Here is a 12,334-nt window from a genome sequence, read left to right as displayed (position 1 = left end):
TGTAGGTTCTCTCCTCCCCCATGTCTATTAGAAGTGGTGGAAATGTTGGATATGCTTTGGCATATTTCATGTTTTAACCTAAACGATGTTCTATTCAGTGATGTTGGAAGGTAGCTTGCAGAAATTGCTTTGAAGGTTTTGTGCAGGTTTGTGCATTTTAAAAGATTCTGCAGTAGATTTGCTGTCAAGGAGATGAAATGTTAATATTGGAGCTATCATTCGACAAATTTTGAGAAACCTTCAAAAATATCTCTTCCTCTTCTAGTAATTGCAGCCGCGTCCTCCAGATACAGTGATTTGTTTTCCTTGCTTTTGTCATTAAATGCGTTTGAATAGAAATCCAATGAATTGCTATCCTAGTTGTAGCCAAATGAGGAGTCGTGCTAAGCTAGCATCAGCAGCTCCAAGCACTTTTGTGTTAGATGACCATGTAATTTTGTTCAAATCTCAATAGGGTTATTAGAGTGGAAGTAATACATTAGAGCCAATTTGTAGCCAAGCTGGGAAAAGGTGGCAATAGGGCAGCACAAGAGCTGACACCACGAATGAAATTTAAATGAAAATATGTGCCTGCAATTTTTTCCCCACTGCATTCTTCAATGTTTATCTGAACAGTAGAGTTAGTAAATGGTGAGTGGTAAGGGTTTGACTCCTATTTGGGATTCAGTCTGATTTTTCTTTTTGGCTGCTTGTCTACCTCGTTCACGTGCACCAGAGTGCGTGAAGTCCAGCATTAGCTAGTACCACAGAGTTGTGAAATGGTCCGTTTGGGTGTGGCCCATTGTGGGGGGGGGGCGGGGGGGGTGGGGGAGTGGTTACAAGAAAGGGAAGTTTTGGAGAAGAAAATAACAGAAACTGGGCAGCTGGTTGTTTTTAATTTCTTGCTGACTGATCATGGAGCAGTTGATGGCAGTTTACAGCAGCCTGTGGCCAGATCATTTGATAAAGGAGGAAACCGTGGGGGTGGTGATGCCTGTGGGGAAAAGTAAAGCATTTGAAGAGAAGATTGGCTGAAATGGTGATTTAGTTTCCTGCATTATTTGTGCACTGGGAGGGATTTTGTCATTGGTAATCCTGGTGTGTTCACATTAAAAGGCTCCTACTACAATCGGGATCATTTATTTACTATTTACTTAATTATTGACATCACAGATTGATAAAAACTTTAGCAGAAAAGCACAGCTGAGGAAAATTATAATTTTTCAAATAGCCAATTCCTCCAGATTTTTAGCTGCAATACCACAGTTTGAAAAACAAACTGGCAAGCAAAGACGAGGGTAAAATTAGCATAGTAGAGATCTTGAGCTACTGCACAGCGCAAGATAGATGAGCGTGACATACCTTGACAGCAGATCCCCTGGTAGGTGTAGCTACAATCAGCAGCAACAGTGCTTTTATGATTCAAAGATTTTTCTTTTCCAACCTTTCCTCCCAATGATCTTCAGAAATGCAGACGTATAGTTGTCCTGGATGATGGTCTGCTCAGCATTATGTGTAATTGATGAATCATTTCTCTACATTTCTGATGGCCTTAAGTGAAGTGAAATGATCTTGTTGCTTCCTGAATAATTGGGTCTGTTGTGACAAAATTTGAGATGTATCTTGTTTCAGTCTCTAACATTCTCTACATTCTATTTTATTAGGAGTTTCTAGCTTCCCAATATTCCCAATTTTAAAATTTTCTTCTGTGATTCTGGGAAAGCTGTCTTGGTTTTTTTTTTTGCTTGGGCGAAGGTGTGAACTAAACATTCTATTTGGCTTGGGATGACTTCATCCATAAACCACGAAGCTTAAAAGCTTTGACTTTGGACTTTTATCCTCTGGTGTGTCTAAGTACTGAAGAATTTATTACTGTGGACCAGGATAGACAATGCAAGTGTTCTCACTATACCAGATGATTTTGGCGATGATTGCATCAGCTGACCTGGAAATTAGTCTGATAAAGCGTAGAGGACAAACAACCAGTTGTTTGTGTGGTTTCTGTACAGTACAATGTTATCTCAAGCTTCAACAGTGGGATGTTAACAACCTATTCCTACAGTTTGTGGCATTGACATCAATTTTGATTGACTGATTCGATCAATTATGCACAAAATCTGGCTACCTTCCCTCGTTCAAGCTGAGATCAAAGGAAAGAGAGGGATGAGTCCAGAGTTGTTAGCACCAAATGTATTTCAGTTTCCTTCTTACTGTACTGCTATATGGGCCAGACGTTGTAGGGATTTTGTGAAGCATCTATTACGGACAGGTGGTAAGTGGTGTGGCTGGCTTCCACTTTTCACGTCCCAACTGACCGCAGATAGTTTTTTTTCAATATTAAAGATAGTGTATTAGTCCGAGTGTTTTAGGCTCAAATAAACATAAACAACAGGTTTTCTTGTTGGTTTAAAAAAAAAATCACTATTTTTAAACAATTCCTGAAATAATCACAACCTCACCCACATGCAGTGTGCTCCAAAATGGCCATCAAAGGTTAAAAGACTTGGCCTTTGTATATTCAAACTCTCTGACAGGAACAAAGGAAAATCTTCAAAGCTAAGAGGTGTCCATTGCACCCATTCCACACCCACCCTGAAATATTCCCAGATTGAATGGGTTCTTCTGAAACAAAGAAGGTGTGAAGTGGGAACATCATAACTGGATTATTCTCAACCTGAACCCATCAAGAGACACTTTTGAATTGAATAGGTTTTTCTGAAACAAAGAAGTTGTGAAGTACCATACCCTAGGCCATTGTCGATCACTACAGGGAAGAAAATACCTGTCTTTTAGCCGAGGCAAGATGTAATGCATTTTTACCTTAAAAAGCACCCTAGGAAGAGAGACACACCCAGAATGTGGTATCCAAAACAGTTTTTTCCAGCTAAAGGGCTGGGAGAACATCCAGCAAGCACGAAGGGATGTGCCCTGGTGTAGAATTCTACATCTGCACTTTTTACAGCAGTGAATTAGAAGTGATCCACTGTCTTCAACTGAACTTTCAACCAAGAGAGAAATTTACAAACACCTCAGGCCTGCAACCAACGAGAACTTGACTTCCGGGAGAATTGAACAGGTTTACCATGACTCCACCCCTCGAAACCTGCCCCCACTTGTTCCTTTTCCTCTCTATCTGTTGCTTCTTGTGTGTGTGTGTGTGTGTGTGTGTGTGTGTGTGTCGACGTGCACGCGCGCACACGTGTGATGAATGAATGAGTGAGTGGATACAGTTGTGATAATTTCAGGCTTAGGCGTATTAATCAATAAATAATTGATTTTCTGTTTAAACCTGCAAGAAAACCTGTTGCTGTTCATTTATTAAAACACAAAGGGGTTAAACTCTTAATAACAAAACATGCCTGCTGTGGTCAGGTGGGAGTTGAACAGTGGGAACCACCTAACCCCTCACCACATGGCTGTAACAATACTGTATTTATATATATCAAGTATTACTGTATTCATTTGGGCTATTGATCCATTTATCTCCTGCATTATTTCTGTCCCTTAATAAAATCATATTAGTTTTAGCTTGTGCCAAATGGCCGATCAGCATGTTGATGTATTCTGCCGATTCAAGGATATCAGGCACACAATGTATACGTCAGATATAACACAAGACCAGCACCATATCTGATGTGGTGGACACCTGGACACATTATCAGTAGATGTGAACGTCAGGTTGTTTGTATAACCGGCGGCTGATTCACCATACCGGTCGAATGTCAGGCGGCAAGTTGAAAATGTCATCTATTACATCCAAGCTACTTGATGCACAAGGTGAACTTTCAGTTCATAGGAAGCATACACTTTTTGTTCAGCACAAGTTTATAGGGTACCTTGAAGTAGCCCAAATTATAATGCTGTTTACTGTCAATTGTTTGTAGTTGTAAGTTTGCCCCAGCTGCCTGGGTTTAATGTTGGGGACACTGATGGTTCTGACATTGCTGGCACAGTGGAGTTATTCCACAGGGCACCTTGCTTGCATCCTAGTGGGCTGTTGGGTCTCTAGCATGGCTTTCTTCCTATTCTCAGGATGTGGGTGTCCCTGGCGAGGCTCGCTTTTATGTCTAATCCTAATTGCTCTTGAGAAAGTGTTGAAACGCTGCAGTTCTTAGTATCACTTTCATACAGCTGGGTGGCTTAATAGACCACGTCAGACGAGAGCTAAGATTCAAGCATGTTGGCTTGGAACTGGAGTCACATATAGGCCAGATCAGGTAAGGACGGCAGCTTTCTTTCCCTAAAGTACATTCGTGAACCTGTTGGAATTTTACGACAATTTGTCAGGTTCAGTGTGACTTTATACTGAAATTAACTTTTTTTTAAATTCCTGAATTTTCAAACTGAATTCAAATTCTCAAACTGCCATGGTGGGATTTTTGCTTGCATACTCTGGATTACTACACGACTGTACCTTGTGCTGTCCCTGGGGCTTTTTCTGTGGTGTTGGAACCCGTGCTGGTCATTTCCTGTTGACAAATTTCTCCTATCCAGGTCTTGATATCTTCCCTTAATGTGGAAAATTACCACAGATATCTGTATGATACGATTGAAACTGGGATTCAGTGAGCAGAAGGGGAAGTAAGAGCTGTGGTGTCACTTGAGTATTTTGGATGGGAGGAAATGGTGATTTTGCAGCTCTCGTGGCATTGTTTGCGAGGTGACTTGGTCATGGGACATGATTATATAATCTACAAAATTGCAGATTGCCTTGTTAGTGTTAAATTCCAGCTGGGTTTAGTACCTGGTTTAGATCCACCACAAACTTATTGAGTCTGCCTGGTTGCCTTTTGTATTTGACATTAGGTGAACAGATGATGTGGTTGAAATGGCTGGAGGGAATATTGCCAAGTTTGCAAGAATCAGTACACTGAGGCAGGATAATTATAATGAAAAGTATTTGAGATGTGAATCTTGTTGAAATATTCAAGGACTTCATTATCTTTAAGAATCTTGATATCTCCCCAAGAGGCTGGATCTGAAGGTATGCAGTATCTCTGCAGTCATGCAATCGATTGTTATCAATGTAATACTATTGAAGCGTTAGCTTGGTTCAGAGGGTAGCACTTTCCCCTCCGAATCAAAAGTTTATGGTTCAAACCTCGTGCCAGGACTTTACATAATCAAAGCTAACACTTCAGCATTGCACTGAAGGAGTGCTGTATTATTGGAGTGTATTGCCTTTTGGATGAGACATTAAATTGAGGCCCCATAAGGATGTTCAGGTTGCCAGAATAAATCCGAGAGCAAAGGGTTCTTTCAGTGTCCTTCAGCAACACCAAAACAGATTAACTGGTAAAGCTTGAACAGGTATCGAACACAAAATTAACCAGGCCTTCAATTTTTAGAACTTTAAAAGATTGTTGCTGCCTCACATTTTTAAGAGATTCATTTGATGCATTTCACATTCATGTATTTGACTTTCTCACTGTAACTATCATTCCAGGTGGCTTTCGTATCTTCTTCTCCTCATTATTGATTTGGTTATTTGTCTGGTGGCATTCCTAGGTCTGGCCAAGCGATCCCGGTGTCTTCTCACAATGTGAGTATCCTATTAGTTATTAGATTATAGAATGCATAATCTGTTGTAGATTGATGCATGTGAAGGAATGTAAAGTAAGTTTTTGGTGAAAGGAAACTTTTACATTTAAAAAAAAAACACTTTTAGCTTCAAAGCAGGCTAACACTGAGGCTTTCTTTGTCAGGGCCTCCATCTCAAAGATGGAGAAGCTACAGCTTCCCTTTTCACCACCTGCAGTCTCAGTTTTACAGGGTGCTTGCTATGCACCAGTGGTGGTGAACTCTTGATGACCTTTTAACTTCAGCAGTTGGGACGAACCGAGAAAGATGGGTTGAATCATCTCAGTTTATATTTGTAGCTTTGCCAATTTTAACCAAATGCTTGTTGCCATGAGAGATGAATATTGTAGAAATACGAGAAATCAAAAGGGCCAGTTAATGAGAGTAAAATGATGGGAGTGCATGCCCACCGTGCGCTTCCAAAGAGTGAGGCTACATGTTGGAAGCATCATTTTGTAAAATTACCCTTTCAGTCCCCTGTACCAGCTCTATCAGTTAGCATTAACTTCAGTGTTGTATTTAGGGCAAAAATAGGGTGCTAACTTTTATTTGGAAGTACCAATTTACTTTTTATGTTGACAGTGATGGTTTTTCTTGGAAACGGCATGACATGATTTCCTGTAAATGTAACCTCCTTTGAGCAGCCTTATGCTGTGACCTGTACTGTGCAGGTTGCAACTTGGTTCTACGTGGGATATTGCCCCTAGCCAGGGTCAGCTGAGTATAAATAAAAAGAAAAGGGTTGCTGGAAATGTGAAATAAAAACAGAAAATGTTGGAAATATAAACATGGTCATCCAGCATTTATAAATAGAAAAAAAACATAGGTTAAAATGTTTTGAGTATGGCCTCTTCAAAGGAGCTTCTTATTTCAGAAGCAGTTTAAATTTGCTTGGCAATCATGTCAGATAAAAGCTGATCTTATCTCTTTGCCTTCATTGAAAAGTACAGTGATATTTGTAGCATAGATTACAATTCTCTGCCAGACAGAACTTTTCAGAACTGTGTTCATATTGGTGCAGCATTTTCTGAAGTATTGTGTCAGTGAGTGAATCGGCTTCTCTCTTCCCTTCCACCCACCTGGTAATGAAACTGAAATAATTGCATCCAGATTCCCTCACATTTGGCTAATTCAGAAATAAAGTTTTAATGCATTTAACGGAGTGAGTTAGAAAAGCAGTCTCTCCTCCTGACTCCATTTTCCAGCATAAGGGCTATTGTTCCCACCCAGTAATGGCTATTGATTTTCTGTCCTGACCTCTGACCAATTGCGGCTGTTATAAAATCTAATTGCCAGAGTTTTAGTTAATAATTAATATAACAAGAAAGCTTTGGAGTGTGCTGCAGTTTATGATCACAATCCGTTTGAACAATTTAAATGTTTGATAATTTTTGTAATGTATTAGGGTTTCTCATTTGAAAATAATGGAAATGTAAGAAGTTCGCTAAAGTTGTGCACTGTGCTGAAAATATTTATGTTGTGATTGTTTTTAGGCAACAAACCTGTACTCCTCTGCAGTTTGTTTGCACAGTAGACTTCTGCATTATGTCAGCTTCCAGGTTTCACACCTCTGCCTCTTGAAACAAAGAAAGATCATAGCATAAAATCATTCAAATGTGCTAAATAGCTTCGACTATATTGACTATACTCTGTACTATAACAGTTGTTATGCAGAGTGAAATTTCTCCATTTCCTTTTCATCCCCGTGCCCTCTTCTCACGTCCCAATCTTTAAAATTAGTTTTCCAGATCAAGAAGTTCCACGTCAGTTGTAGTATCGTAAATGCAACCTTTATAGATTATCCTTTACCATAAGATGACGATTCCAATAAATAACTTCAGGACTTTTTGCAGTTTTAATTCCACTTCATTTAAAAAAAAAAATGTTAAAGTACAGTTTGTCATTAACATTTATCAATTTCAACACAACATAAAATCTGATGTTGACTAAATTGTTTTTCAGGCTTTAAGTGATGGGCAGTATTGTTAAGTCACAAAATATTAACTACTGTTTAAATAAAAAATAAAAGAAATCATTATGAATGGAATTTGAGTAGTTGCGTGTACAGTGAAACCAGGTTCAAATAACTCCGTTATAAATTAAAGCTACTACAAAGCTGCTCGAGTATTAAATAGTATTCCATTACTGTCCAGGAAAAGCATAAACATAGTAAGGATGCAGTCATGTGTGAAGAGGTTCAGCTGGCTAATGTAGTTTCACCATTTTCACCTGGGAAGCTGCATTTGATCATGATAGTAGCCTAATGCTTTCCAGCACATTTTAAAGCATTATTTGTGTAAAGCTTTCAGATGTCAAGTAGATTACTTATTTCTCTTTTAAAAAGAAAACTCAATTTATTGGAAAGCATGATCTTTACCAATCTATTTCTCTTGTGCTTTGTCACTAAGCCTTACACATTCTGCTGCCTTCAGGGCAAGTGAGAAACCCTGCTCCTGACAGATCAATAAAGATGATTTCACATTATTATAATGCAGCTACTGGCAAATGCACAGTTCTCTCTCCGCCTGTGCTTGGTTTTGAAAATAGCTTGACCTCCTCCTGATTTTGCGAGATCTTATGAACTGTCATTAGACCCAGTCTCTACTTCTGGTCTTCTAAATGCATGGAGCTGGTTTAGTATATCTTGCAGCATGACATTAATAATGTCATATGGTAACTCGCGTGAAATTTGCCAAATGCAAATGCTCAGATGAAAACTGGGACTTGTGAGTGTGCGAGTAAGATGCAGCGTGTTGCCAATCGCTGTGTTTCAGTGATGCTTGGTGAAAAAATAAATGGGAGAAGACCGTGCCACCAGGAAGTTGGTGTCCTCCTGCTCGCTAAGCAGGAGTTTATTACAGCTCAGGGAAAAAGCTCCTAAACAGGCCAACTGGATTTGCCTTTGATTTTTTTCTTTTCTTTGGCACAGTGGTTTAGAGCTTAGTGGCATAGTGAGGTGTACTGCGAGGAACTAAAGCCTTCATTCCCTGCTGCTGTGGTGCTGTGCCTTGGAACACAATTTCACTAGCCAGCGTTATACAAATATTTCAACAGTAGAGTTTTTCTTATGTGCATAAGTGAAAGTTCAGCTGCACGTTGCCATAGAGATGCTGTCTTATATACAATTAGCCGAGTGTGAGAATTGCAGAGGTTTTGTTGCAGCACCTGGAAAAACTTGAGAGAATTGAGTTTTCCTGTACTCCTTTCAGAAAAGATAAATAACAAGAGCATGTTTCCAGGTAGTAATGCTTGGGCTGAAAAATGAGAACAGTGCATGATAGCTTTTAAACCTAGTCATGCTGCTTATTTTTATTGAATCAATACGATCTGCAAAAATAAAACTGATGACCAACACTAGTAGGAGTTCTCCTCATATGTTTTTTTTAAAGCGCTGCCTCTTTTTGATCTGTCTGAAAATCATTATTCTTTAATGTTCCTAATAAAACTGACATTCACTGAATCACACATTTGATTCTGCCATGGCATGATTTTTTTTTGTGTGTCCTGAGAAATACGATTATCATCCTAACTATGTACCTTTTTATAACTGTTGTCCATGTTATTCTGGTTTTACCCGTCGCTGGAAAATAATTGGAATTTGAATCAAATAGTCTGCTGCATTCATATATGACCTTGAGATCCATTTGATTTTATTGCAGATAATGTGTTGCAATTTTTCCAATTTCAAACAGCTGCAATAACTGATTTCATCAAATGATGCCTCAGCAGTTTTACACCGGGATCAGCCAGATGCACTGCAGTGGTCTTTATTCATGCTGTCAATTCCTACGACACGGGTTAAAAGTGCACATTTGATATTGTACAGGAGGTCTTTTTGAAAACCTGTTGTTTGAATCGTACAAGGTATCACTGAAACGGGCTCTGTACAGGAAAAATTAAGATCTGAGTGGGGCAGAATAAAGATGGCTGAATTTTCTGTTCTTTATCAAATTAAGATTTGTATCTTCTGTTCAAAATAAATCCTTTATGGAGGATAATTGGCCAGTTTTGGACTTTTTTTAATTTGTTCTTGTGATGCGAGCATTGCAGGCAAGGGCACCATTTTTTGCCCATCCAGATTTGCCCTCGAGAAGGTGGTGGTGAGCTGCCACCTTGAACTGTTGCACTCCACATGGTGTAAATACACCCCACAGTGCTTTTTTTCCTGTAGCGTTTTGATGCAACTGAGTGGCTTGCCAGGTCATTTCAGAGGGCAGTTAAGAGTCAACCACATTGCTATGCATCTGCAGCCACATGTAGGCCAGACCGGGTAAGGATGGCAGAAACAGCCGGGTTTTTAGGACAATCTGTTAGTTTCATTATTATTAATGAGATTTTATTCCAGGTTTATTAATTAAATGAATTTAAATTCCCCCTGCTGCAGTGGTGGGATTTGAACTCATGTCTCGACATCATTTATCCAGACCTTTGGATTATGAGCCCAGTAACATTACCACTATGCTACTGTACCTACAATATTTTCCCACGTGCTTTCAACTATTTAACTGTAATTCAGGTATTATTCTGTAAACTTCTGGCCTATGCCAATTGTCATTTTGAAAAGAGTTTAGAAGCATAGTTTGAGACCAGGTTAAATCCAGTTATTGAACTACAATAAATCCAGCTTAACCGAAGTCGAATAATTTAATTCCCTGGGTACACGTCCGGGCTTCAATTAACATAAATAACCTAGCTGCTGACCTTCATTTCCATTTCAATTCAGTCTAATGAACAGTGGGCTTTGTGCGGTAGGCAGCACCCATTACATTGGGAAATCACCAGAAGTCTCGTTCATCCAAAAGCCTATACATACTAAAAAGGATATTTTGAATTGTTTTTTTTTCAATAATTTATACCTTAGCTATGTTGCTGGGCATTTTTGTTTCTGTGTATAATCTCATTTGGAAACAAATCTAAATAGTCTTAGTCCTGCGCATTGGTCTGATGATTTTACCACCTTTTGGGCATATTGTAGGATTTACCACAGGTGGGGTATCCCGTGTGGTTTTTGGTGCAGTATATTCTATTGAAGGGTAATTTTTAGTCCTATGATATGCTGTGTCACTCAAGTCATGCATAAAACAATGGATTTTAGTTTTATAGGAGAGTTGTTTATCGAAACAGCTTCTGTATTGTCAGAACTCGGGAATAGTTTGAGAAAACTCAGATGTTAATGTATGCCTCCAGCAGGTGTGGGTGTATGGCGGTCAGGGAAGGGAATCCTCTCCGATTTTGTTTCTCCTCTGAAGCCAATTGTCCTTCCTGCGGACTCTGCTGAGGTCAGGAGATCGAACCTGTGACGTTCCTGCTCTGTGAGAGATACTGTTTTTTCACTTACAAACTCACTAAGCTGTTTGGGGAATACCCAGCAGATCACCTGTGAAATATTTTCTGTAATCTACAAGGATCATGTGCTCTGCTACATATAGATCAGCATTATACTCTTGAACTGGAATAAATGTTTCATTATATGGGGAACTGTCATGAGAATGAGAGTAAGTGACCTCGCTGTTTCAGGGAACCACCACAGGAGTGAATCGGTGAATCCCATCCTCTGTTCTGAAAAAATATGATTCTAAGGCAGAAGCCTGATAATACAAAAATTTGTGCTGTATAAAAAATGTTTCTTCAATTATATTGCAACATTGAACATCTGGAAACAGATTACACGTCCTATAGCATCGAAGAGCTAAATCTAAAGTCAAATCCTTGGCAATGGCATTGGTCTATTTAAAATTCATTACATTTAAGTTTTTTTAAAAATTTTATTTCCAGAATGATTGTCAATGGGGTCCTGACTCTGATCCTTAGCTGGGGGTCCCTTGGTCTGGATATCTCTGCAGCAGTGGTAAGTGACACAATGGATCAATTGACATTTTCTGCTGTGTGCAATCAATTTCAGTTAAGTGAATGACTGATTCGTGAGAAAATTGTGCGTGCAAAGCATCAGTCATACTTGTAGAAACTAAGTATTTTGGAATTAGTGCATTGTGTGTTACCTTTTGGAATCTAAATGTTTGTTTTAAGCTTGGGAGTTCTGTGGAAGAGGAAGGATTCAGATTTGTATAGCACTGTTACCACATTCTCAGAACATTAAAATGCACCTCACAACCAACGAACTTAGATAGCCAATCGTGGCTGTCAATTTGCACTGAATAAGGTCTCAAAAACAATAAATGAGATGAAGGACGAGATAATGATGGAAGAATGTTGACCAGGACACTGGGAGGATCTCCTCCTCCCCCTCTTAATTGTGCGCCATGGGATAGTTTCTGTCCATCTAAACAGACAGGTCTTGGTTTAACAGCTCACGCAAAACACAGTGTAACATTCTCTTGGGAGGGTGGGGGAAATTTCAGGATAAGTTCTCACTTCCCTACCCTCCCCACCACCAACAAGCGTTTACACATATATTTTTAATTAGTTATCTTCTTGCAGAAGGTGCAGGCAGATAGCTCACCTCTCCCTTCCCCCCCCCCACCACCTCTCGCCTCTCTCCCCCTCCCCCCCCTCCCCCCCCGCCTCTCTCTTCCCCCCCCCGCCTCTCTCTTCCCCCCCCCGCCTCTCTCTTCCCCCCCCGCCTCTCTCTTCCCCCCCCGCCTCTCTCTTCCCCCCCGCCTCTCTCTTCCCCCCCCGCCTCTCTCTTCCCCCCCCGCCTCTCTCTTCCCCCCCCGCCTCTCTCTTCCCCCCCGCCTCTCTCTTCCCCCCCGCCTCTCTCTTCCCCCCCCGCCTCTCTCTTCCCCCCCCGCCTCTCTCTTCCCCCCCCGCCTCTCTC

General features: G+C 40.2%; 1 protein-coding gene across 3 annotated transcripts in view; it reads left to right on the top strand.

Moving 5' to 3' along the window:
- Positions 1-12,334, top strand: part of LOC137384320 (protein tweety homolog 2-like) — a 145,309-nt gene that overhangs the window by 88,842 nt on the left and 44,133 nt on the right. For all 3 annotated transcript variants that reach the window (XM_068058182.1, XM_068058183.1, XM_068058181.1), the window contains exons 5-6: positions 5,426-5,521; positions 11,335-11,407. In XM_068058182.1, the coding sequence (XP_067914283.1) occupies positions 5,426-5,521; positions 11,335-11,407 (169 nt within the window). The remainder of the gene's footprint in view (positions 1-5,425; positions 5,522-11,334; positions 11,408-12,334) is intronic.

The sequence above is a fragment of the Heterodontus francisci genome, chromosome 26 (genome assembly GCF_036365525.1).
Source record: "Heterodontus francisci isolate sHetFra1 chromosome 26, sHetFra1.hap1, whole genome shotgun sequence".
In the NCBI taxonomy this organism is placed as follows: Eukaryota; Metazoa; Chordata; class Chondrichthyes; order Heterodontiformes; family Heterodontidae; genus Heterodontus; species Heterodontus francisci.
Note: the sequence above shows the minus strand (reverse complement) of the source record. Positions and strands in the feature narration are given on the sequence as shown.